The sequence below is a fragment of the Copadichromis virginalis genome, linkage group LG6, assembly GCF_057382275.1.
Source record: "Copadichromis virginalis isolate Kocher_CV1m ecotype Utaka linkage group LG6, C_Virginalis_male_GT1.1, whole genome shotgun sequence".
Classification (NCBI taxonomy): Eukaryota; Metazoa; Chordata; class Actinopteri; order Cichliformes; family Cichlidae; genus Copadichromis; species Copadichromis virginalis.
The window spans coordinates 22,595,531-22,620,738 of NC_140623.1; the positions used below are offsets into that span (position 1 = coordinate 22,595,531).

At 39.4% G+C, this 25,208-nt stretch overlaps 2 protein-coding genes and 1 long non-coding RNA gene across 3 annotated transcripts in view; 2 read left to right on the plus strand and 1 right to left on the minus strand.

Annotated features, from left to right (window-relative positions):
- Positions 1–25,208, plus strand: part of LOC146707771 (uncharacterized) — a 331,445-nt gene that overhangs the window by 217,412 nt on the left and 88,825 nt on the right. The window lies entirely within an intron of this gene.
- Positions 1–25,208, minus strand: part of ctnna2 (catenin (cadherin-associated protein), alpha 2) — a 373,909-nt gene that overhangs the window by 168,064 nt on the left and 180,637 nt on the right. The gene's annotated exons all lie outside the window — the stretch shown is intronic.
- lrrtm1 (leucine rich repeat transmembrane neuronal 1) lies at positions 5,111–9,582 on the plus strand. Its single transcript, XM_085459280.1, has one exon. The coding sequence runs from the start codon at positions 6,365–6,367 to the stop codon at positions 7,916–7,918; it is 1,554 nt and encodes a 517-aa protein (XP_085315406.1). The 5' UTR covers positions 5,111–6,364; the 3' UTR covers positions 7,919–9,582.

The following is a 25,208-nucleotide window of genomic DNA, read 5'->3' on the forward strand; positions in this document are numbered from 1 at the left end:
GAATTAAAGATTTTAATATGTAATGGCAGGCTTGTGTTCTTAATGCCTTGAGCTATTGTACCTCCATCATATTATATGGAGAAATACAAAGAGTTTTCTAAGTTCATCCATTCTGCTGAGTAAATCATCCCTCCAACCAAACAATCAGCCCTAAAGCTAAAAAACATGGACAAGTCATGCTAATAATTCAGAATATTTACACAAATAAACTTTGCATCATACAAAAGCATACTTCAAGGAGCTATAACCTAGTGTGACACCCACGGTCCTCTTGTCACATGCCCCACTGAACATGATGACGCTCCCCTTTTTGTTTACCCAAGCTGCAGTTAGTACAAGCTCCTTTAAAATCATTGTTTGAACAAAGTGGATCTTTTCTTGATACTGTGGAGTAAACTCAGACTGCACAAGCCTTCACGAGGCTACTGTCATTACGGGTTTAAGTGTGAAGGAAACAGGACATTTCCTCTGTTCCTCAGATCATTACTGTGGATATTAAAATACTAAGGAAGAGACACAACAAATACGAAAATTTAAATTAATAAACTCCATGTCCGCTTGTGACCCTTTCAAACTGAGACAACCTCCATCTGCTAGAATTCCCGGTCCATTGTGGACGTGAAATCATGTCTTGCTGTTTCCACTCTGGGGTGTAAGTGTTTCCGCCAACCCCTATCTCAATGCTTTCCGAGATGCCCATCAACATTATCGCTGCGGCAGGCCAATTAGTTATCATCTGCCTTGTTTTCTCGGACTCAAACAGTGGGACGTCATCTGATTCAATAAATGATTTTAATAATGGGCCTGCAATCAAAGATGCTTCTAATTTTGAGACATATTTGAGCCCTCAAATCAAGTTCAGTCTGCTGACGATACACCATAACTGATAACCACTTCGTTATTAAAAGCTATTTATGAATTACAAAATAAATAATGATATTATGTGTATATTATTACCATATATACCATATATTATATTATATTATGTATGAGCATCACTGATAGCTAGAAAGTCTGATTCTTATATAACATTTTTTTAATAGATTTTCTTATTGACAATATGAAAAACACTCATGACGCAAGATTTAAAAATATTGTCAACCAGGTAAAAAAAAAAGTACACAGACACACATCAAGACAGCTTCTTTGTTAGAGCATGCCATCACTGTCCTCTGGTATGACTGCTAACTGCACGCTGAGGAAAAAAGTGGGAAAAGGAATATCCACACTTCAAAGAGTTTTCCACATATCTGCGTGATCCTCGGTCCACAGTTCACTTTTACGTCTGACACTAAGTGAAAAATTATCACACAGAATCCTGAGATATGGCTGCAAATGTGATTTGCGACGGCACTGTGATCTTAAATGTTGACCATCAAATTTTAATCAGTTCATCCTCGAGTCTAAGTGAAGCATTTGCTCCAGTTGTAATGAAATTCCATCCTGGAAACTGTAGGATATCACATTTATGAGAATGGAGTGAGGTGAAGTCAAAGTGACCTTGAGCTTTACACTATAAGATCTAATCTTGATTACTAACCTAATTTAAACTAATTCAATCTCTTAACTCCAAGCATAAGCACAAATACTTGCTATTAAACAAATAAATAATGAATATCAAATACTAAAAAAATAAATATTTAAGCCACTTCTCAAAAAGACTCTTCATGGGTTGCGTTAGGACCAAAAAAAAAAAAAAATCACAGTGACCTTTTGACCTTTGATCACCCTTGAATCAAGCCAAATGTTTGTTCCAAATTTAAAGAAACTCACTCCTGATGTTTAAAACACACCAGGCTCATGACAATGTGACAGAGATATACAGTGGGGCAAAAAAGTATCTAGTCAGCCACCGATTGTGCAAGTTCCCCCACTTAAAATGATGATAGAGGTCAGTAATTTGCACCAGAGGTACACTTCAACTGTGAGAGACAGAATGTGAAAAAAAATCCATGAATCCACATGGTAGGATTTGTAAAGAATTTATTCGTAAATTAGGGTGGAAAATAAGTATTTGGTCCCCTCAAACAAGGAAAATCTCTGGCTCTCACAGACCTGTAACGTCTTCTGTAAGAAGCTTTTCTGTCCCCCACTCGTTACCTGTATGAATGGCACCTGTTTGAACTCATCATCTGTATAAAAGACACCTGTCCACAGCCTCAAACAGTCAGACTCCAAACTCCGCCATGGCCAAGACCAAAGAGCTTTCGAAGGACACCAGGAAAAGTATTGTAGACCTGCACCAGACTGGGAAGAGTGAATCTACAATAGGCAAGCAGCTTGGTGTGAAAAAATCAACTGTGGGAGCAATCATCAGAAAATGGAAGACATACAAGACCACTGATAATCTCCCTCGATCTGGGGCTCCACGCAAGATCTCATCCCGTGGGGTCAAAATGATCATGAGAACGGTGAGCAAAGATCCCAGAACCACACGGGGGGACCTGGTGAATGACCTGCAGAGAGCTGGGACCAAAGTAACAAAGGTCACCATCAGTAACACACTACAACGGCAGGGAATCAAATCCCGCAGTGCCAGACGTGTTCCGCTGCTGAAGCCAGTGCATGTCCAGGCCCGTCTGAAGTTTGCCAGAGAGCACATGGATGATACAGCAGAGGATTGGGAGAATGTCATGTGGTCAGATGAAACCAAAGTAGAACTTGTTGGTATAAACTCAACTCGTCGTGTTTGGAGGACAAAGAATACTGAGTTGCATCCCAAGAACACCATACCTACTGTGAAGCATGGGGGTGGAAACATCGAGCTATGGGGCTGTTTTTCTGCCAAGGGGACAGGACGACTGATCCGTGTTAAGGACAGAATGAATGGGGCCATGTATCGTGAGATTTTGAGCCAAAACCTCCTTCCATCAGTGAGGACTTTGAAGATGAAACGAGGCTGGGTCTTCCAACATGACAATGATCCAAAACACACCGCCCGGGCAACAAAGGAGTGGCTCCGTAAGAAGCATTTGAAAGTCCTGGAGTGGCCTAGCCAGTCTCCAGACCTCAACCCCATAGAAAATCTGTGGCGGGAGTTGAAAGTCCGTGTTGCTCGGCGACAGCCCCAAAACATCACTGCTCTCGAGAAGATCTGCATGGAGGAATGGGCCAAAATACCAGCTACTGTGTGTGCAAACCTGGTAAAGACCTATAGTAAACGTTTGACCTCTGTCATTGCCAACAAAGGTTATGTTACAAAGTATTGAGTTGTATTTTTGTTATTGACCAAATACTTATTTTCCACCCTGATTTACGAATAAATTCTTTACAAATCCTACCATGTGGATTCATGGATTTTTTTTTTTCACATTCTGTCTCTCACAGTTGAAGTGTACCTCTGGTGCAAATTACTGACCTCTGTCATCATTTTAAGTGGGGGAACTTGCACAATCGGTGGCTGACTAAATACTTTTTTGCCCCACTGTATATATAATGATACAACACAGTGGTGAGAAAAACTGAAAAATTTAAAGAAAAATAAAAGGGATTAAAAAATGTAAAGGCTTATGATGTGTAAATGACATTCTTTTTGTTTTTAAATTTATAAAATGCAGGGGAAAGAAATCCACATTTGTGCTCCACATTGCTTCATGTCACCCCTCAAACATCCACCAGATGTCCTCAGTCTGTCTTCCTGGTTATGACCACATGACAATCACACCCACCTCACCTGTTCCCAATTAACCAATCAATGCTTGCACCTGCCTCTTGGCTCTGTATGCTTATCACCTGCAACAATGAAATGCAGAGATAAATACTAGCAGAAACATTGCATAGAAAAAGATCTATTGATCGACTCGTGATCTGCTCTACAGAATTATTTAGCAAATCGCAATTATTTCTAGAAGATGGCAGTAATGCAATTCCCCGGTTGCCAGAGGCTGTAAAACTTTAAAGAAGAAAATAAGTTGTGCTTTGTCAAATTTTCATTTTTACCCATATCATTCTGGCTTCTGCTTTTTCCGCACTTGTTGCTAATATACATTTGTCTGTTTTCTATCTATCCTACATTTTGAAATAATCCTCTCAATTGTTTCTGTCTATACTTTGAATTAGGCAATAAATTCGAGAAACTTGTGGAAACTGCTAGTTTGGCTAGGAATGCTGAGGTCGTACGCCGATGTAAACCCTTTCCCATCCTTTCTCGTCTCGTTCTTACACTGTATACTTGGCTCTATATCCTCAGCCTGGATTGTCAAGCGGGCATAATTAAAAATTAAAAAACACTCTTTATCTTTTTGTTCAGACTCTGTTTTCTGAATAAGTGAACAAGAAAGTTCCGTTAGCCAATGTGCAATTAACTCACAAAAGGAAGGAGGTGAGTCAGAAGTTTAAAACTTGGCTCGTGTGAAGCCTATAAGACACAGTCACAGCTCATTGTCTTTGAACTTTTAGGGCAGAACAATGACACGGCTAGAAGCAATTCCAGAGAAGTGCAAAGGAAGACAAGTGAGCCTTCAGAGGGAATATCTATGTTAGCTTAATGCTAATATTATGTGGGAAACAATTGCATCTGCATTCACAATGGACACAGACAGCAATAACTGTCAGCGACAAAGAATTTCTGGTGGTTTGAGCACATGAAGAACGCCATAATCATCTTGACTCACAGGCCGACCTTTGTTGCTGGCAAGCAAGCAACAAGTATACCATATATACACGTATGCTCCTGTGGCATCTATGATATAATGAAGGACATACATGGTGACTAGTGCATTTAAGTCTCATTGAAGATATTTAGAAATTCTTTGATGAAATTATATATCTTTTCTTTTCCTCCCTCTCCATCTATATAGCACAGATATATAAGCAAACATCTGTTTAAGAAAAGAAATAATATAAGATCCCATTTTCATCATTGCAAGCCTGAAATCAGACAACGTCAAGAGGCCGATTTCATTGCAGTCATTGAGGGAGGGAAGGAGTGTTTGTATGTGTGGGAGAGAGAGAGACAGTGAGAGAGAGAGAGAGAGCGAGAGAGAGAGAAAGAGAGAGAGAGAGAGCGCTAGAGATATGGGGGGTGGAGGGGGTTCATTAAAGCCCCTGGTTTAAGCCCAGCCCATTCTGGATATGTAAATGTCTGAGGCACAGAGAAAAACACAGCAAGAAAAAAGCAGTGAGGGAAGATGTGAGAGCGAAGAGGAGGAGGGGAGCAGCATGAACAAGTGAGAGAGCGATCAAGGGAAAGAGAGCAAGAGAGTGAGGGAAAGGGAGCGAGCACTCTGAATTGTGAGTGGCTTACGACACTCAGTGAACAGAAGGTGCTTCTGCATGCGCTGTCAGTGTACTGGTCTGCTGCAAGGGATTGCGCGCTCCTTTGCTTCCCACATTTACCGCCCCTGCCTGCCTACCAGCACCAGCCTTCAGCAGCCTCTTCCAGCTGGCTGAGAAGACACCCAGAGAGCAAGGGAGTAAACGAAACCTGCGAGCCACGGGGGATGCGAGCGGCTACCGAACCAATATGAGCCACTCAGATGACGAGGAATACTGTTACACAAGAAAACAGTGAACAGGGTTCATCTCTTTATATCCTGTTTTGTTTTTTTGTTTTTCCCTTGCGTCCGTCACTGAAATCATGATTAAGTGCTTGAATGGATCTAAACCTTACAAGTCAGTGATTTCTTCAAGCGATGGACGATAACACATTTTGACAGATCTTTTGAAACTTAAGCGGGAGGGAAAGGAGGAAAGAGCTGAAGACAGATTATTTTAAAAAAGAAAAAAAAAGATTCTTGCTTATTTTTTTCTTTCGCTGGTTGTCTCTTCTTCCCTCTGATCGTTGCAGCAGAGGACTGCGGAGGAGCAGGAGAGACAGAGCTCATGCAGACAGGGGTACTTGCACTTCCTACCATCTCGCTGAAAGCTACTTGGATTCCTTCTCTTTCTGGCTCTTTCACTTGAAGAGAACTAAGACATTGTAAGCCTGCCAAGGATCTGGTGTCCACTGAAAAGAGAGAAGGGAGGGGGGGAGAATTTGTACCACAGTGGGGTCTTTTTTAGATTCGCACATAATTAGTGTTGGGGCACAAAGCGAGATGCTGAATGGAGATTGTCAGCTTTTGAATAGGGGTGAGTAGGAATTTTTTCGAATAAGATTGATCAGTGAGGACAGTTTGATTTTCCATCCCCTCTACTCTCCACCCACTGCTTGATATATAACGTAAGGAAAGAGACTTTATTTTTTTGGCATTTTTTGGGACTTGATAACAAAAATACTATCACTGTCTTCAGCTGACATACATAGAATGAGACAGCTTGTTGAACGAGATAGATATGATGCGATAAATATGATCTGATACGGGCAAAACCGATATCCAGAGTGGTTCAATGGACATTTTCTCCCTGACATCCCTGGATATTTATGCTAATGGATTTCCTTCTAATTGGACTGTACTTAAAGTGGCCACTGAAGAAGCCCCCTGGGTTGATACTGTGTTCATTGGGCATTTTTCTAAGAACAGTTCCCTTGGTAGAGGGGGTTTGTCCAAGGTTGTGCCGCTGCGACAGCAAGCTGCTGTACTGCGAGGGGCTCAACCTCACAGACATTCCCCGCAATCTGAGCAGTGCCATGGGCCTGTCCATGAGAGAGAACAACTTAACGGAGCTGCGTGAAGGCCAACTGGCTGGTCTGTCACAGCTCACCTGGCTCTATTTAGATCACAACAGCATTGACGTTGTAGAGGAGGGTGCATTTGACAAGCTGAGACGAGTCAAGGAGTTAGACCTGAGCAACAACCGGATTGAGAGTCTGCCAAATGGCACCTTTAGGCCCCTACCAAACCTCCGTATCTTGGACCTCTCATACAACAGGCTGCAGGTACTAGAGCCTGACCTGTTCCACGGCCTTAGAAAGCTCACCAATTTGCATTTGCGCTACAATGCTCTCAAATTTGTGCCAGTGCGGATTTTTCAGGACTGCAGGAGCATGCAGTTTCTGGACTTGGGATACAACCAACTGCAGAGCCTGGCACGAAACTCCTTCGCTGGCCTCTTTAAGTTGACTGAGCTGCATCTTGAGCACAATGAGCTAGTTAAAGTCAACCTAGCCCACTTCCCACGCCTCATCTCTTTACGCACTCTGTACATGCACAACAATCGTGCCACTATTGTTGTAAACACACTAGACTGGACATGGCACTTTTTAGAGAAGATTGACCTGTCAGCAAACGAAATCGAGTACATCGAGCCACATGTTTTTGAGAGTACACCAAACCTCAAGGTACTGATGCTAGACTCTAATCGTTTGACCTCTGTGGACCAGCGCATTCTGGATTCGTGGTCATCTCTGGACAGCATTACCCTGGCAGGGAATGACTGGGAGTGCAGCCGCAATGTGTGTGCCTTGGCCTCTTGGCTGAGTGCCTTCCGAGGCCAGCATGACAATTCCCTGCTGTGTTCAAGCCCTGACACAGCACAGGGTGAGGATGTGTTGGATGCCGTCTATGCTTTTCAGCTATGTGAGGATCCCCCAGTAGAGGTGACCACAGCAGGCCTGTACGCCTCCACGAGGGATCTGGGCCCCATTACTCCCAACCCCTATGAGGGCGAGGGTAGTGAAGTGGTCACAAATTCTTTCACTGTCACAGTGGGCCATGATGACCTAGAGAGCACCATGCAGATCCACAAGGTGGTAACAGGCACCATGGCACTCATCTTCTCCTTTCTCATCATAGTGCTCATGCTATACGTGGCATGGAAGTGCTTTCCAGCTGGAATAAGGCAACTGAGGCAGTGCTTCAGCAGTCAGCGCCGTAAGCAGAAGCAAAAGCAAAGCATGCAGCAGATGGCTGCAATTTCTACACCAGAGTACTATGTTGACTATAAACCTAACCATATTGAGGGAGCTTTGGTAATCATCAATGAATATGGCTCTTGCACTTGCCAACAACAAGCTTCTCGGGAATGTGAAGTGTGACCCTGCTTTTGAGTAAGTCTTTACCTGTGATTATCTGGATATACAGTAAATTCCTTTTTGGATACACCGGGGAGGGGGACAGAAGGAATTATTCAATCTTCTGGACACTTTTTTTTTTACAAAGCATTTCACTGTGATGTGGAAGAAGTGTGCTTCATGTGGCTGACTATTTTGTGGTGGATTTACTGCTACTGCTATCTGCTGCTGATCTGAAGTCACATAATGGTCATGGGACTCTTGGACCTGTTCGTGTTCTATCGAAAAAGAGAGAGGAATACAGCGCTGAGGCTTTTCTCTCGAGGATGGATATTTGAGCTTTAATGTGTCTTTCTATTTCAGGACATTTAATTATTGTTTAAAAATAAACTGGGGACACAGGAGAGGAAAAAAAGAAACCATTTGTATTATGGTACACACAATATTTGAGCATTTAAAATATTAAAAACACATTTAAGTTTAATTAAAAATGTAAAAATAAAACTGTGTAAAATATGTTAAAGAAGAAGACGTGCAAGTGTGGACAAAAAAAAGATAATCTATTTCTTTTGTAAACTACAAAAAAGTGTTTAAATAAATGAATTGCTATTCACAGAAACTCATTTGTATATGAGAAGCCTGTCAGAGAGGATGAATGACGACAGACGCAGTCTTTGCGCTCGTGGACTGTAGAGCCATGACTCTGCAGTGCATCAAACAGCCCCCCCCCCCTAAAAAAATAAGGCGAAAAACAAAAAAGAAGAAAAGGGGAAGAGGGATATCTGCATCTCATCTCCAGTGTAAAACCCACCATCTGAGTTTTGGACCTCTTCTCGGATTGAATCACATTTTGTTTTGCATTCATTGTGTTGACTTTCTATCAGTGTAGTTTCTTTCCCATTGCCTGTCTGTGAATAGATTAAAAACGATCTATTTCATCCTTTATCAGTAATCATATTTTCATTTAGTGATATCATAATATTTGTGCTCCATCCAAGTGAAGAAAGCAGAGTATAAAAGAGCTAAAGCTATGCCTCTCGTTGCTTCTCACCTTTTGGCTGTCGCAGAGGAGCGTTGCCTCCTCTTACTGAATCAAGCACACCAAAGCCAACAATCATTCAGACCATCCATAGTAAAATCAAAAATACTGTTCAAATAATATCCAAACCACCGAAGGAATTATTCACCAGCTTCAAGAAGATTTGCACATATTGGTCACTTTGTTTTGTTTTTTTTTGTTTTTCTTTTCATGTGATGTAAAATGTGTGTTGAATACAAGGCCATTTCCAGGTGCGTGTATATATCCTTCTCCCTTTGGTGTTTATTGTGTACATTAGCGCACTGACAGATGTTGTGTTTCCTGGGTCCTTTGACATGAACAGTATGTTATGTGAGAGAGAGATGGAGGATCACAACGACTGCAGAAAGAGGGAACAGACTGCTGTCTAGTGTGCACATTCTCATACCGTGGCAGCATTATACCAATTGTGCACCATGTTCTGAAAAATTTCACAACGGGGGCAACATCAATATACTGATTTTACAGCAGCTTTTTCTGAGAAAAAAAAAAGAGAAGAAGACAAAAAGATCAATTTGCATTATTTTTTGTGTTATTTTGCGATAAATAAGATAATGTTTACAACTTGTAAGTCATCAGGAATAAAAATGTTTTAAGAACTCACTGACAATCATTACACAATAAGTTTACATTCTTTAAATCTTTAATTCGATAACATTGTGAGATGGTGTTTGGCTGTTCTTCTTTTTAATCATTTGCAATAAGTGGTACAAAATGAGATGCTTTGGTGTATTTTAAATTGTTATAACTTGTTGAGGTTGATAAAGGCCTGGGAGTAAACCCAGCCTGAGAAGAAGTATAGAGGATTTAAGGTCCCTTAAGCAATAAAGTGTCTGGAAAAAACAGAGAGGGGGGAGGGGATTTTTGCAGAGAGTAAGGATTAAATTTAATTGAAGTGTGCCACTATTTACTGGGTCTAAATGAAATATTTTGAAGGGAAAATTCGAGTGGCTAAAAAAGAAAATTATAAACTATATTGTTATATTGAAACATTTCATCGATCTATTTAATTGTGTTAATTCTTACAAACTCGAGATCCCCAAAATGCTAGCCAGAATGCCAGTGAGCCACAGAATATGTAATACCGAAGCTCCTTCGTTTCCTCCCACAGCTCATAGGATTTCTCCCAGGCCCAAAGAAATCCCATCACATAGAAATCATTCTAATTATTATGAAGGACAAGGTGGGAATTCAGTGATTTTTTTCTAAAATGAATGAACTGTCCCATTCTATACATAATGCAAGCAGCAGTAAACATACATAAACATAAAATTGTATAACTTGGTCATTAATCGGTTTTCAAACTAGACCCTTTTTGTTCTCTTCAGATATATACGTCCCAAAATTAAGATTAGTTTAAATCTTAAAGTTATCTCAATAAACACTGTATGAATCATTAACATCAAACCAGTGTCTGAGGAAATGTCTCGCAGTGGGTGAAAAATAATAATTTAGTCTGAGCACTTGGCAAAAGTGAAATGGTGTGGTCATAATGAAATGCAACGACCACAGCGGCCCTCAGTGTTCAACTTAAATCCCAGAGGGTCTCTCCAGCTGTCAGTGAAAGGAAAACAAATACCTGTACTTGTTACCAGAGGCCTCAGGCTACAATTAAAGTTTTTATGCGAGTATTCTGGGAGATGAATAAAATGATATAAATAGAAATTATGTTTTTATTTTTGACTATTGATAGCGTGGCATGGAATTTCAGCAGAGCACAGATTCAGTACTGGATTTATTTCACTTTTATGTAGTTGATCCAGTAAAAGAAAAAACCAAAGTGTAGCCATGACGCTTGAAGTTCAAGCCTTGGGAACAACTTAGTAATTTAGCAGTTCTGAAAATGTGTTTTAGGGACTGGCAATGGCTTAAAGTTGCCATGCGAAATTTACGATCTGGTTCCTTTTTATTGTAGCAAGCACACCCTGATTCAAAACTCGGTACAGCTGGAAATCATGACCTGTCAAATGACATGAATGCAAATGACTATGTAAGGACATCTTGATAGGGACAGAAATTTATTTTATTCTCTTCATCTTCATATCCTGTCCAGAATTCCCCTTACCTTCAGGTACTTCACAGCCCCTTAAACAGGCAACTGCAGGGTAAATTGAGGTTGTGAAGCTTCATTTATATAAATATTGGATGATGCTTGGCATGGAGGCCAGTACTACCACCACTATTGATTTCATTTAACTACTTTTTTAATCAAGCAACCAGGGCAAATGGTGATGGAGAATGGATATGATTATTTCTATACCTTTGAGTCCTCAGGACTGAAGTTTAACTACTTTAGACTTCTTTTTATTCCTCCTCACCTTTACCTTAATCCTCTCCCTACCTCTCTCTGTTGTGTCTGTAAGACATCAATTCATCTAACTGACAAGAGATCAAATCTCTGCTTGACCCAAGCCTGAGGTGATAATTCTCTGAAGGGAGATATGTGCTCTCAGACAGCATCCATTATGAGTGCCTTGATTGATGATGCTCGGTAAAAATCAATACAGATGAGTGGTAACCAAAATGATCACAGTGATAACAAATGTATTCATCTCGTCCTCACATTTTGAGGCGTAAACTGATGGTTAGAGATGATATGTTTTATTTACATGGAAATCCATAACTGCAATAATCCATAATCAGATCACTGTTCAGTCAGAGGAAAAGGGTGAGATTGTTGTTTTACTTAAGAGCAGCCGGGGAGGAGAGCATAAGATTGCAGAGCTGCCGCTGCTGCTGTTTGGCAGCTAGAGGATATATGGTAGCTGCCTGTCCAGATCACAAGCTGAAGCTATTGTCTTGTAGCTCGTGTGTGCAAATTCAAGCATATGCTGCCTGCATAACAGACTTGGAAACTATTTGGGTGTCTAGGGATATGTTGTAGACCAACAACACGACTGGTGCTTGGACAGAAAGCCACAAAGGGATGAAGAGCAAAGGTCAAAACAATGAAAAAGGAAATTCTGACATGGTTTGCAAAAAGTGGGACACTAGGTGCATAAGGCCAGGGTAAGAACTAAAGGTCAAATACTAACAATACAGAGACCCTGCGGACTCAAATTCTACACATTCTAGCCAGACTATACAGCGAGCATTCAGAAACATGCTTCAGTATTATTAAAAGGGCAGCCCGACTTTTGGTATCACAAAAAACGACAGCTTAATAACACGTACCAATATGGCGTTTGCATAATGATGTCAGAGTTTCAGCACGTAGGGCCTGTGCAATGGTGTGAGTGTCAGTAACTAAACACTCCTACCGTGTTAGGCAAGACCACAGAGGGCCATAGAGGCACGAGAACATTCTAAAATGAATAAATTAACCTAGGTTCCTGTGAGGGGTATTGATCGGGCAGCATTCTGCCATCTCACTGGGACTGGGACTGTGCTGCATAATAAATGCTAAACACCCCCTCATAACTGGATGTAGAGCTAAATCATGGGTGGCAGCATGTACTGCAGTGGGCTGTAAGGAGCTGCTGATGACTAATGACAATGTGTGGGTGGCTTTGCACTGATTCTTTTATAACAGGTGGGTTATCAGGATCAATATTCTAATAATCATCAACATTATCTTAGAATCCAAATCCTCTGACACGCCATTTTCTCTCTCATTGTACATCCCCTTCTCTCCCTCCTTTTTAGTCCCAATGCCGCATGTGACTGGTGTAAGTGCGATTCTACAGCACTAAATTCACTGATAGCCACTATCAAAACCCCAGTGTTTATATAACCTGCGTGTACAAGCTGGGGATTAATTGAAAGAGGACAGTAAAGAGGGGAATTTAACACACACACACACACACACACACACACACACACACACACACACACAGACATACACATAAATTATACAGAGAGATTACTCTGACAAATAATACATTTAGATGCAAAAGTAAAGGAAGCTTATAATTTAATTCCAGACCTTTCCTTATGAATGTGGCGCAAACTGTCAAAATAATAACTTTGCTAAAACAGACACGGGCACAATAATTACATTCATTACTCAGGCTAACTCTCCAGGCAGCCTATAGCTCTCTCTGCCCACTGCTTCATTTACATGCACCACACTGTAGCAACACTGAATTAATAATAATGACTGAGGAGTCATTATTCTTACCTACATATGGAAGAGCTGTGGTACTCTGAAGGTAAAACTAGTTAGAGAATGGGGGCAAGGTTGACATTACTCTGACTTAGGGGGTGGGAGAGGCTTAGTATTATTATTATTATTATTATTATTATTGTTGTTGTTGTTATTGTTATTATTATTAATAGTGCATTGTTTTAACGTTAACTTACATGCCATGGTATGGTTGGATTAGCGTATGCTAATGTTTTGTCTTGCATTTAACTTAAAACATCAGGGTCAGTCAGTGTGATAATACATGGCAACAGCTGGGCCTGCATCTGGGGCTCTATGTAACCTGCATGATGGCAGATGTGGGTCAGTGCCTAATATTCAGAGTATTACGGTGGCTGAACGACAAAGCTTTATCCAGGACTGAAAGCAGGATTTCCTGTTCTTTTATCATAGTTATTTATACCTTTACAGATAGTTCAGATGATGAGATATTAAACAAATCCAATATAGGATATAATGCTCACACCTCACGTTGTCTATCATGCATTGTCTGGTATGCAATTTTAAACATAATGATTTTCCTGTTTCCATGTTAGTGGATATGGGCATTGTCCTATTAAATTAGATGTTTGGAGATATATCTAACACTTATCTTAAAGTAGAAATTAATAACAAAGCATAGTCTGATTCAGTGTAAAAAGAAAAAAAAAATCTGCGGATGAAATCATATTTAAGGGATACATTTGAAGGTTATAGCAACAAATACCTTCTATTACAAATACTTGCCATGGAGGACATATTTGTTGCATCACTTGCCAGGGCGACTGTGACATCAGTAACAATGGAAGTATGAGACGGAAACACAGAGTGTCTAAATAGTGCAGCGAGCTAGTTTTCCTGTAACGCACTAGTCATGAATTTGTTATATACTTGTCAAAATTTCCCAATTCCAAAGCTGAACGTTATAAAAACCAAAATAAAAAACAAACAGATAGGAAGCAGGAAGAAAAATTCTTACTTTTGTGATGTTAGTTTTTTTTTAATGCCTTTTTTCCTGACTGATCCTACGAGGTTCTGAAACATCTTTGGAGGGACCGATCAGAAATTCAACAAATAACAAAAAATGTTTGTGTTTGAATATGTATCGCCTTTACAAAGAATATGTAGGTAATGTTTAGTGTACAGTAGTCTACCAATATTGCGCACAGACAAGACAGCACACGGCAAACACTTCTTCCACTAGCATGTGGTATTCCCAAAGTGCTGCTTTGGGGACATATTATTAAAGGAGACCTGTAGTTTTATTTAAATGTTTAAAACACCGTCTACTAGCACACCTTCAATATTTTTGCCACTTATTCCTTCACTTCCAGCAGCCTGAATCCAGGAAATTGTGGTGAAGCTTTTAAGGCCAGCATATTTTAGCTTTGTTAAAGCTAACAGCAACAAAACTGGAAAGACTAAATTAGAAATAAAACGAGGGGACAATGTCAATAAGGAACAAGGCCTGTCTCTATACTGTATCACACATAACTACCATAGAAAGCCACACTTGTGCTAACTCAAAAGTTGTAGTTTAGTTGAAACTGTGTGTAATTATTAGGAGACAAGGTTATTCTCGAAGCCTTCTATTGATTCAAAATGTCATTTTTCTCTGCTATTTGGTCTTTATTTCTTGAAGGCCTTTGAGAGCTTCCGTGATCTCGACAAGAGGACAGTGCACATTTCAAAACCAAAGGGGACCACCAGACCCTGGAATAAAACAAACGTTCATGCCTTGAGGTGTCTCCTATCAGTGGCTCCTAATCTGGAGCCCCAGATTCAAACTTTATGTATCCAAAGGAATGAAAACTGCTTCAATCTTCACTTACTTATAACTACAAAATGTCAATTTGATGTTTTCTCTTTGTTTTTTAAGACTATACATATGTCATCATTTAGTAATTTTGCCAAGGCGATCAAGGATTTGTGTGTCTAAACAAGTGAAACAAACAAAAACAATAAATTGCTCTTTTATAATGACTGCTAAATTGGAGTTGTAACCTTTAAATTTAAATAGCTAGAGAACAAATTAAAATATTAAAAAAGGCACAGGTTTGAATTTGATTCAAGCCACAGCGTCTGTTACGCTCCTCGAATACAGAATGGTATTCTGTTTATCTGGACTTAAATTTAAAGTCTTAAAATGTGCAGATTGTCTTAAATGTAAATGTCACCCTGGCTGTCATTTTAAAAAGGTCCCTGGCCTTTTCAACAGCTACAAATGAAGCTGCCTGGGTAAATGTTTAAATTTACCATGTTAGATGTGGGCGGAATCAGATATCGAAAGAATTCAAATGAGAAAACATTAGCAATAGTTAAATGCATAATGGGAACGGACTTTAAAGCAAGGCCCTTTTTTTGTTTTCTTAATTTATAACCACATACTTTTTGTTCCCTCCTCTCCAAGCAGTATATCATTAGCTCAGCATATTCACTCTTTATGCTAAATTATTAATCACAATAATTACATCTTTCATAATTTATAGGCAGATCACGAAAAATAAAAGTAAATCCCTAACAAAACTTTGATCAGGTTTTTCAGAGGCATAGTAAGCTCGTAAGAGCTTCCCTTTGAATATAAAGTTAACACCGGTTAGGGGAAGTAAAAATAGACAGCATTTATCATTTCCCATTTATCTGATCTGTGTCAGGATGAATAAATGCTTTTCTCCTACTCCCTTTGCCCCCTCTCTTTTCCCTATCTTCGAGGGAGATTGGCATCTCTCCAGTAGCCAATGAGATTGGCTGCATAAATGGAATTGCCCCATTCTCCAAGTGTCAGCTGAGAAAAAGGGAATGTGCTCACTGTTTACAAAACCATTGGACTAAAGATGCATCCCCAGTACTTAAGATGCAATTTTGGTAAACATTCTCAGTGTGACACTCGATGCATACAAGCGAGATCCAGCCCAGAGGCGTCGGTAGAAATACAAGAGATGGACTTACCTGTCATATTAAATGCAGGGCAGAAGACAAGTGGATCCAAAAAGGAAGCCATGAAAGAGAGAGAAAGAGACAGAGAGAACAACGTTAAAATATTTACGTCTGCATTGCAAACTCTGAAAGGGTCAGATGCAACATCCTTACACACTTAAAGGTAAAAATGCGCTCAGCACACTGAAGCTTCACTTCTTTCAAGACAGTCACCATAAGAGTGCAACACTCGGTAGTGGGATCAGACAGCCTATGGCAGAGTGAAACAGCATGTTTGCATTACTGCAGTACCACAGTTAAACTGATGGTGCGTTTAATGTCTAACTTGTGAAAACCATTGTACCTGACAGCAAGAAGAGGAGGAACAGAAAGACAAGATTTTATTGGACTTTGCTGACTATCGACTCTGATGGCCAGCAGCGACGCTGGGATCACATTCTGCCAACCAAGCAGCGCCCCACTACAAATCTGTGCATGTTTCTGTGCAGCCTAACTGCCTTAAAAACCGATGTCTGGGCTTGATCACAAAAGTGCCACTGGGTAGGCTTGTTAGCACTGTTACCTGCCACTAGAAGTATGTTTGAAGGTTTTTTTCTTAATGATTAGCATGACACATATGGCACATCCTTGAGAAACCACCTCTTTTAGGTGCCTCAGTGTGTTCAGCTGTTTCCGGGAGGTATATTTATATTGTTGTATGGCCGGAAAGGAAGCATACCTGCCTAAATGCTTGAATATAACTTCTTTAATTTCATTTTTTTAATCCTACAGTTTTTTAAATATTTAAATCTACTTATTTAAAATCATTACCTTTGATATAGATAGTGTCAAATCACAACAAAAATCATATCAGGACACTTTACTTCATAATGTCACAACAATACTACAGAAAAGTAGGGTTATGGGGGTGGGTGGGGGGATGAGGGTTGGAGCCATTTGTTTCAACTGGGTGGGGTAAAAGGAGTGTGTGTGTGTGTGTGTGTGTGTGTGTGTGTGTGTGTGTGTGTGTGTGTGTGTGTGTGTGTGTGTGTGTGTTTCTTGTGGGGGGGCACAGATGAGCACTGGCTGACTGAACCTGTAATAGTTGATTTGGTTGATAAATATATACAGATAAAGAACATTATTAATATTATTTGCTCTTTTACAAAAAACGATGATGCAATGTGACATCAACCCCCTCCGTCACTTCAAAAAAGCATTTCAGCTGAACACCTCTACCACTGCTACAACTTTGCACAGTAAAAAGAAAAACAAACAAACGTGAGGCTGCCAGGAGCTAAATGAGCTTTCGAATATCTATGCGACGTATATCTTAAAATAAAGTGTGACACTGAAAACTGTTTCTGAATTACCAGTCATGAGATATTCTAGGAGTCTGCCCACAGTGTCAATCATCTTTGAATGTGTAAACTACACTGTGATGTTGCGCGCTAGTTTAATACACAGGCAATACAGTTCTAAGAATACAAACGTGTGACAGGCCATGTTTTTATTTAAAGTGGGGTTTTTTCATACTGTGTATAAATGTATAAATTCTGTGATCTATGTTCATCTCAATCATTTAATTTCAAACAAACTGTACAGTGTTGCATTTACTGTACCCAGGATGTTCTTTTAAGAGCTAAAATGACTACAAGCCTGCATTTATCAGCTTGTTTTCCTTTGTTGGTAAAATGCTTAGGGAAGTTTACATCTAATAATTTTGCCACTTAGAGGACATCTGAAGAATGAATAAAGTGAAAAATACAGCAATTATCAGTCTACCTATGCTGGAAAGGAGTGCAGTTGTTACTCTGGTACTTCAGTTGTTTTATAGAGGAAAGCAATCTGTTTGAAAAGTGTTTCTTTGATCCACTTTTGAACAACTTGTGTTTACGATCAGAACGCTACAGCTAATGTTTAGTGACAAATTTATTAGTTTTCGTTACGGCATTGCAAATTCCATCTGACTCTAGTTTCGACAGCAAGTATGTTAAAGAAAACTGAAAATAATTCACACTGCATCATTAAACAGGAAGTAGGTATGAGTCAAACAGAAAAGTGCTTTTTTTGTTGTTTCAACATGAGAAAGCCCAGATGGCCAGACGAACTGTGGGAGTGTGGAGAAAGAGAGGAAATAGGTGCTGAAAACACAGAGAAACAGACAAAAAACAGAGTCTATTAACAAAGACAACAGGTAAAAGGAAATTGCGTTGAAAAAAAGGCAAATAAAATATACTGCAGTTTTGCCAATAATTATGAGAAAGCAGTTATCATGCACATTTAGATCGATGATTATAGTTCCCCTGTAAACAAAAACAGTGGAGGAGAAAGTGTTTTAAAATACAATAAGAAAAGTTGTTGCTTAACAATATTTGCTCTATAATGAATTTGAATACATTCCCTCCAAGTCAATTAGCTCCACGGTGGTGTGTTTTACGAATTTACAAGCAAAAGATCACCAGTTGAATCCCAGGAGAAGACAAATCCCTGTGGGCCCGGGTCAGTAAGGTCATCTGGCATAAAAAATTCAAAATGGCAAACTCAAATATGTGGAGCTACCTGCTGTGGTGATCCCGTGTAGAAGTGCAAGATCTTGTTTGCATCGATATTCCTCCCCAAGTGACTCTAAAACAACAACTTTAAATTACCCAGAGAAGTTTGCTTTCGTTGTGTTATGTCCAGCACCTCGTGCCACCTGTAACGCTTGTTGTGTGTGTACAAAATGTGTGATTTTCAATAGGTGAGACTTCATGGATTAGCTTAAGGTCATAGTTTAAAACCAATTCCCTCATTGTATGGCAAACACAGGGGTTTTAGGGTGTCTTTTACACAGATCTGCCTCATCTTTTAATGATTCTAACTAATCATAAACCATTAAGTGTCAGCTTCAACAGTATTAATTCAATCAGACTCATCATCAAAATGGTTGCTCCGAGCCCCCTGCTGCACGGCTTAGTGATAGTGTGCTGAGAATGAAACGACACATTAAAATGGGCTGGAGCATGCAATCCCCCAAAAAGGCATTTGCTGCGCTCCGCATGCACCAAGGACATGCTACAGTAAGGTCAGGATCACACACTGGCAGAATACTGAATAAGGCAGCCTTCTGGGCTGGGATTCCTGAATCCGGCTCATCGTCCCCTGCCCTATGGTAAAATGTCTGATCGCTCTAGATATGCAGTCCCCACAGGCCTTCTGAAAACTTCAGGCAGGCAACAAAAAGAGTGAAGCGCAAGTTACACACGGTGTATGTGTGTTACAGGTAAAAACAAAATCACCTACACAATAATCAAAAACCTGATGGGAGATGTTTTATGTTCGTGAGAAATACTACACAGCTAAATATCCTTTACAGTGAAACATTAGATGCTCTGATCTTCTTTTATTATGAAGCTGCAGTTGAAGGCCCTCGAAGCATCTTGACTTTGTTGCTAGGCAACCTCAAAGTCAGCTGCTGTCCACTACTTTGCTGTTTAGTTAAAGTTGTTGCAACTGAAGTGGGGGAAAGAAGTCACGACGCTACAAATCAGACGCTATTATACTCTTCCCATTTAAACCACTGGCAGCGCTGCACAAGAAAACAGAAGAAAAAAAAAACCTTCTCTGCACTAATTTGTTTAGGATGCAGAGAACACGCTTTGGTGACACAGAAGATTATCTCAGTACACCCTGGAAAACTTGTCAACTTGGGGTGCTCAAGGGCATTTCTAGAAAACAGTCAGTGAGATGAGGGATAAAAGTGAGATGCCCTAGGAGCATAAGAGGCATATTAAATCCTTCAGATCCAGTGAAAACAAATACAAAAGGAAAGAATCGCTGCCAAAAAGACGTCCATAGTGATCGTCCGCTCTGCTCATAGCAGAGAGCAGAAAGCCTCTAATTAAAGCTTTATATTAATAAACACGCTTGGTGCTCACTTTGGTTGCAATTCAAATTTGGAATCTCTCCAGTAAACACAAACTACAGTTACTCGACCGCATTTGTTGGGATCATGAATTTAAAAAGGTAAACCGGCGTTAGTGTGGATGGCATGTTATTCTTCTGAGTCGGTCAAACGAGAGGAGAGAATGCATTTCCCAATTCTCGCTATTTTGTGAAATTTTACATGGACCTACCCTTCAGGCGAGTGTTGTATCCTTCTTCACTGAAAACATTTGGGACTAGTGTGTGGGAGTGGGAATGAGAGTTGTTGTTTTAAAGCTGGCACTAATGAAACCCATGGGCCTGAGATGACAATGGGAGGATGTTTGATGAGAAAGTATTTGGTCCGGTCTGTACTCTGTGTGTGGTGTTGCCTGTGCGTCCATATGTGCACAAAGGAGCGAGCGCGAGTAAATAAAAATAAATAAATAACAACAACAATGAAAAAGAGTTTTGCGACAAAATCTGTTTAAACCACCCATATGGCTTTTTTTTTTTAAGTCTCATGCCTGCAAATAAAAATGAATATATTGCAATTGTTGTTGTTTTTTAAACTGAAAAAGAGCCTTCAAGCAGACATTTAACAACAGCTAAGCAGAACAAACCTAATACACAAACTCTGAAAATGAAATACTGTATACTCACAGCATATTCAGGGGAAATTCCAGAAATGTTAGCAATTTATTCAAAGATGAACCATGAAAAGTCATTTCAGAGACTGCACTTGCGTAACATTAAAATGGGTAATATAAAATTCCACTAGAGCTAAAAATGTCACGAGTTATGCTTTAACGTTGAATCCAAATATGCAAACCGATATGCAAAGTTGAACCCAACCAGAAAATAACCGGGTAAAAGAAAACATTGCTGTGGCTGAATTTTCAGCTGAGCTACAAAATCTGCAGATGCAATAAAGGGAACAGAAATTAATGTACATTTTTTTTTTTTTGGCATTGTTTAAGCAACTATTTCAGCTATTTAGTATAATTTTAGCACACACACAAATAGCAAACAAACAACAAAAATGTTTTATATTCAAATTCATCTGTGGCAGCAAAAACCATACGACCATAAACAGCCATATCACATACTGGCATTATTCCCAACTGTATAACTCATTATCTTGTGACCTTATTCCACATGATATTTGTAGCCTCTCAAAATCATTTGATTTCCTTAAATGTATATGTCAAGCAGCTAAAGCTTAGCTCTCTAAAGGTTAAAGTACACAGCCTGGAAACACCAAATAACCCCCTTTTAAGCAGCAATTTCTTAAATCCCAGCTTTCCTGGTACAAGGACACTTTTGCAGCTCTTAGGTATTTATAAAGGGAAGAGACTGGATGTTCAACACTATACTGTGCATCTTGCATGCTGATGTCTGAAAAGGGGTGCACCCACTGCAGCACAATTTTAGATTTGTTTTCCCCACGTTGGGGTACGGGTATAAAACTGCAGAATTTGTTTGTAACCCCTCAATATATCTTTCTCACAAAGAGACCAACGGAGATATTCTGCTGTGTTACTCCTGTCCTCGTATAAGTGTGTCATTTATGCATTTTAACTTATGTTACTTAATTTGATGCCTTTTGTCAGTGCTTAATGAAATGCTTTCATCCTACCGACTTAATCGTCTCCTTACTTTCATCTAAAATTCTTATAAAACTGACATACTATTCAGTAAGTAGTTTATAGTATATTTCACCTTGTTACTGTTGCTGTTTCATTAAAACTGCAGATTTGGCAGTGTGAGGAGAGAGACGGATTAGCAAGTAAAGTAATTTGCTATCACATTACAATTTGTAAGCAAAAAGAAAAGCTGAAAAAAATAGACAGAACTCTTTAAATAAAATATTACTGAATCAGATATTAAATTGTTTTTTCTTGTAAACTAGAAGGCAATGAAATCAAATAGATTGTGAAATAGTTTAATTGTAACCTTGACATCTGATGAAAGGAACAACAGAGACTGAAAGCAGGTTAAAGGTTTGGAGAACACAGTGTGAACAATGCCAAAATCCAATGCAACCAGATGGTCCCTGGAACAAGCATCGCCTAGAGCAAGCTACCTCCCCCATCACAATTTACTGTATATTCAAGCATGGGCCTACATCCACATACTCCATGCTTTAAATATTTTTTTAAGAATGACAGTAAGATACCACAGTCGGTTTTGAAAAACTGTTTATGCTGATTTATCTCAATATGTAGGTAAAAAAAAAAGAATATATTTCATAGCAACAGATACCGTGCCATTCTTCTATTATTTCTTTTTTAGATAAAAGGGATGCACATTGAGCTGTTCTTTTAGATAAAATCTTGTTGCTTTAATTGTTTTTTTCTCCTCTCTTTCTTTAAGCATTTATGCATCCACTCAGTCTCCATCTCTGAAAAAGCCTGTCTTTGCAGCACCTTTTAGAGTGAAAGGTGAGGATGCTGAGAAAGGAAAAGACATATCTAACTATCCTGAACAAATGGTTTTTATTTCCTTGGACGAAGCAAAGCACAAAGTAATCAGTGAGCAACCTCTCTTGCCCCTCTTTCACGAGCCCACGCACCAACACATCCCACACTCACAGATATACTGAGAAGAGAATATAGGCTTGTTATTGGCCACAGTATAGGAGACTCAATCAATCAATCATGAATTAATGGCTAGGCCACGCACTCCTGCAGTCACGCACCCGTGCAGATACAGCTTACAGACACACATGACACAGAATCAAATCACAAAAGCAATTTCATTAAACCCAGTTGTAATTCAATAGCTATAATCGTTTACTAAATGGTTGCTGAAAAAAACTAATATGGTGTGCTACAAATCCTATTATTCTACACTATGTAGCATAAAAAGACTGATAAGTACGATGTCTGGACATTAAACCGAAACAACAAAATCATCTTAGAGTCACAAAATGAGCTTAAAGTATTTTTGGGGTTTTGGGAGCCTTTTAAAGCATGATGCTTCTTTGTTCATTAAACAAGGAAACAACTAGAGAGCCATGTGACAGATAAGCTTTATGGAAAATACTGGCATGCAAGTTTTTGGTCCATAACAGCCATAAGGATCTCTGTAGGGGGCGGTGAGAAGGGATATGCTCTCCAGTCATTGTTGTTTGAGAGGCCACTGAGCCTCTTGATCCCTGGGTAATCTCCAGCTATCCGTCTGAGTTATCACCTCTCTTGATTTAGGTCACCCTGGCGGCTTTCGGTTTTTAGGTTGTCCACCATCCCCCCACAGAGCACATGCACACAAAATCCCACATGCAATGAGACAAGAAGATAAACAGGCATACAGATGCCATGAAACGCATTTAAGCATATACACTAAACAGCAATTTCTCAGAAACAAATGCTTCACACAAAGCACAAATTCTCTCACGCAGCAGTAAAAAGTATTTTGTTTTTGTCACTACATGTTTAACCTGTAGTGCAAAATTTGCATTTTCATGAAGTAGCGGCCCTCACTAAGACTTATAATGACTTACAATTTCTTTATACAGATATCAGGTTACTTTATATATTGATGGCATGTGTGCCTCTAAAATGATTTGCACTACAGTAAATAAGAAATTACTGTTTTCTTATCTTATCTGTTTTCTTATGTCTTCTTTTTTTCTTTGATGAACCGGAGATTCTGAGAAATCTATAAAAGTGGTTCAAACATATCTTTATATATCCATGCAACAGCCTGTAGTTTGAACAATATGTTTTTACTCCTTATTCAGCCATGACTAGACTGAAAGAAAAGAAAAAATAAGAAAAGGCTATAAATTTTTTTAGATTCACTTTGCAGCACAGTGCTGATTCAACATGACATCATTAAACTGTCTATTCAGTATCCAAGTAACGCTCAGACCAGACCATAGCTCACCCCAATCCCCCAACCCCACCCTAAACTACAGGGCATTCTTTCTCCATATTATTGCCCCGTAGCTAACAGTACTGTGCTCTGTGACTAACAGGTCACTCCTTGGCCCTTGAGGGAGACTAATATCCTGTCCTCTTTTGTTGTAATGAAAAACACAGGCCAGGGAGAAAGGATGAGAAAGCCTGGCTGCACACGAGCATGGCCTTGGTTTGGTACCAACGCATATTTGCCATTTAATGTCAAGCAGAGATGTTGTTGATAACATGAACGCCTGTGGCAAAATACACTGCTCTAATTTAGCATGTAAGGTAGAGCATAGGAGTGGTAATGCTCACTGAAAATAGTGTTTAATGTGTAGATTGAATAGATCTGTATGCATACCAAAAATGCTTTTTTTGCCACTAGTCTTTACAATAGCACTGTGCCACTTACACGTAGAGGACCTACTCGACAATGGAAATGCATGCCGTGAAGCTCCTTGTGAACAGCTTTTATGCAGATGTTAATGCCTAGCAATGATAGTTGTGGTTGGTTTGTGGTTGATTTACAAAGTTGTGCAGTTTTCTAGGGATACGATTATTTAAGAAATAAAATGCCTGATCAGAAAGGGTTTTTAATTCTATAAACACAGAAGCTTTTCCACAGAGCATTTGTTTAACAATCCCCCCACCCTGGAAAAAAACAACAAAAAAACCCAGTACTTAGCAGATTTCAAGTGCGTTCTATAGCGCTCTTATTTCCATGCATTTGAGTACAGCTTTTGAGATCATCATGAAAACCACGCTGTCTGTGGTCCAAAAATATAACAGTTTAAAGTAAAACTGTAATTAAATTTTTATCAAGGGAAAAATATCTTTTTTTTAAAGTTTATCAATGTCATTGATTATTTTCAATGACAGGGCCTTAAGTCAGCATGCCATCGCTCCATTCTTAAGCCATTCACTTTGAACCCCTGCACAGGCTGTGTAATTCCTGCCACAGAAGCCATAGTATATTGAAAAAGAACCTGGAAACTGCAGAGATGGAAGAAGTAGTGTTGCCACTGGTTTTGTGGGAGTGCTCTTGGTTAGAGGTCCAAAGTCATCTCTGAGTTCATTGAGTAAATTCAGAATTAGATTGCTTAGTAATCCACACATTTCTATTCCATTTTTATGTGATTTGCAAAAACAACAACTGGAAAAATGTGTCATACTAAAAATGACCCATTTGTTTAAAAGTGATTGTAAAGCATGGCTTTATGTTATACTGTGGAAATGGGACTGAAAACACATGAATTCAAAGACTAAGAGGTGTGGTGTGTTTCTTCACATCACTTGATAAAGTTGTGGAGAAAATACAAATAAAAAACGATTGACATCAACAACATCTAAGATTAAGTTAAACTTAAAAGCACTTTTATACTC